At 37.3% G+C, this 1333-nt stretch overlaps 1 protein-coding gene across 1 annotated transcript in view; it reads right to left on the bottom strand.

Moving 5' to 3' along the window:
* plcl1 (phospholipase C like 1) overlaps positions 1-1333 on the bottom strand; it is a 189099-nt gene that overhangs the window by 60726 nt on the left and 127040 nt on the right. Inside the window, exon 2 of the mRNA XM_015391938.1 lies at positions 286-360. Coding sequence (XP_015247424.1) covers positions 286-360 — 75 coding nt within the window. The remainder of the gene's footprint in view (positions 1-285; positions 361-1333) is intronic.

Here is a 1333-nt window from a genome sequence, read left to right as displayed (position 1 = left end):
GTTCTAGAAAATCAGTAAAAATCAAATTAGAATTGCAATACTTCAATAAAAGGCCATAGAACAAGTTATTAGAATGTGTCACCATTTTATGCAAGACTGGAAGAAGGTCCAATGGTGGGGGGGTGTAAACCTGGGAGACTGTTTCCATTTGAAAAAATCAATCAATAAATCCAAACTCAATAAATCTTAAACAATAACTGATCCTTTTGTAATGAAATGATTCTTAGGAGATCTCAGATCTTTGTCCAACATTAACTCTGACCACAAGGAGGATTTATCAGCTACCTTCTTCTCGGAGGGCATGCTGCTGAAGGACACCGTCTTCTTCCTGCCGCCACCCACCTTCTGCACCGAGGGATCCTGGAGAGACACAGAAACCAGGAAACAGAAGCAAAGTTTAGTTTTTCTTATTAAAAGCAGAAAAGCTACAAAAAGAAGCAAAGCTCCAGAAATAAAAGAAACTCTGAACTGCAAAAACGATCCAAAAATTAGTAAAAATGTCTTAAATTCAGTGCATTTACTCTCAATTTCAGCAGATTTGCCAAAAGAATGAGATTTTCACTCGTGAAATAAGATAATTAGATAATATTAACTAAAAATAAGACACTGCAGTTGTTTTTTTCTTATTTTAAATGTAAACTGTCTTATTCCATTTTTTTTTTGCAGTGTGTAACAACAGATTTTCTTTTCAATCTCAGTTTCAACAAGAAGTGCTTCACTTTGAGTAGGCAGGGGCCATAGGTGCAAACCACAGGGGAGGTAACCTTTAAACAGTGACCTTTAAAGCTGTGGGTTACCCTCATACACGTCGCAGAAGCAGGTCAGAAAATTTTTGAAGAAATGCTGAAGAGTTTATTTTAAACAAACACCAGAGCTGAGGTTCTTAGCTGAGATTATCTCAGGAATAAACATTTTCAAATGTTAAATCATTTGCACCCATTTTCCAGGACCACCATGTAACGTCTGAGAGCAGATTACATAAAGCGTCCTATTTATGGTAGAGTTAGAGCAGCAGCCAGCGGTTTATTAACACGTCAGTCAGTGTTAGAGCAACACATGGATTAAAGGTAGGCGGCAGTAGCCCCCATCCAGAGAGCAGATGTAGAGCTGCTATGAGCAGATGGGTTTCTAATAACACCTGACAGGAAATACACACCTTTATCAGGGAATATGCTATATGAGCTCATTTTAATAGTTTAACAGTGTTTACTCAAGAAAAACTAAATCCCAGTAAAAAAAATAATCAATATTACTAGGGATGCACGATATTGGGATTTTGGCCGATATCCGATATGCCGATATTTTAAAACTCATGTAGCCGATAACCGATATC

The sequence above is a fragment of the Cyprinodon variegatus genome, unplaced genomic scaffold (assembly GCF_000732505.1).
Source record: "Cyprinodon variegatus isolate N-32 unplaced genomic scaffold, C_variegatus-1.0 Scaffold565, whole genome shotgun sequence".
In the NCBI taxonomy this organism is placed as follows: Eukaryota; Metazoa; Chordata; class Actinopteri; order Cyprinodontiformes; family Cyprinodontidae; genus Cyprinodon; species Cyprinodon variegatus.
Note: the sequence above shows the minus strand (reverse complement) of the source record. Positions and strands in the feature narration are given on the sequence as shown.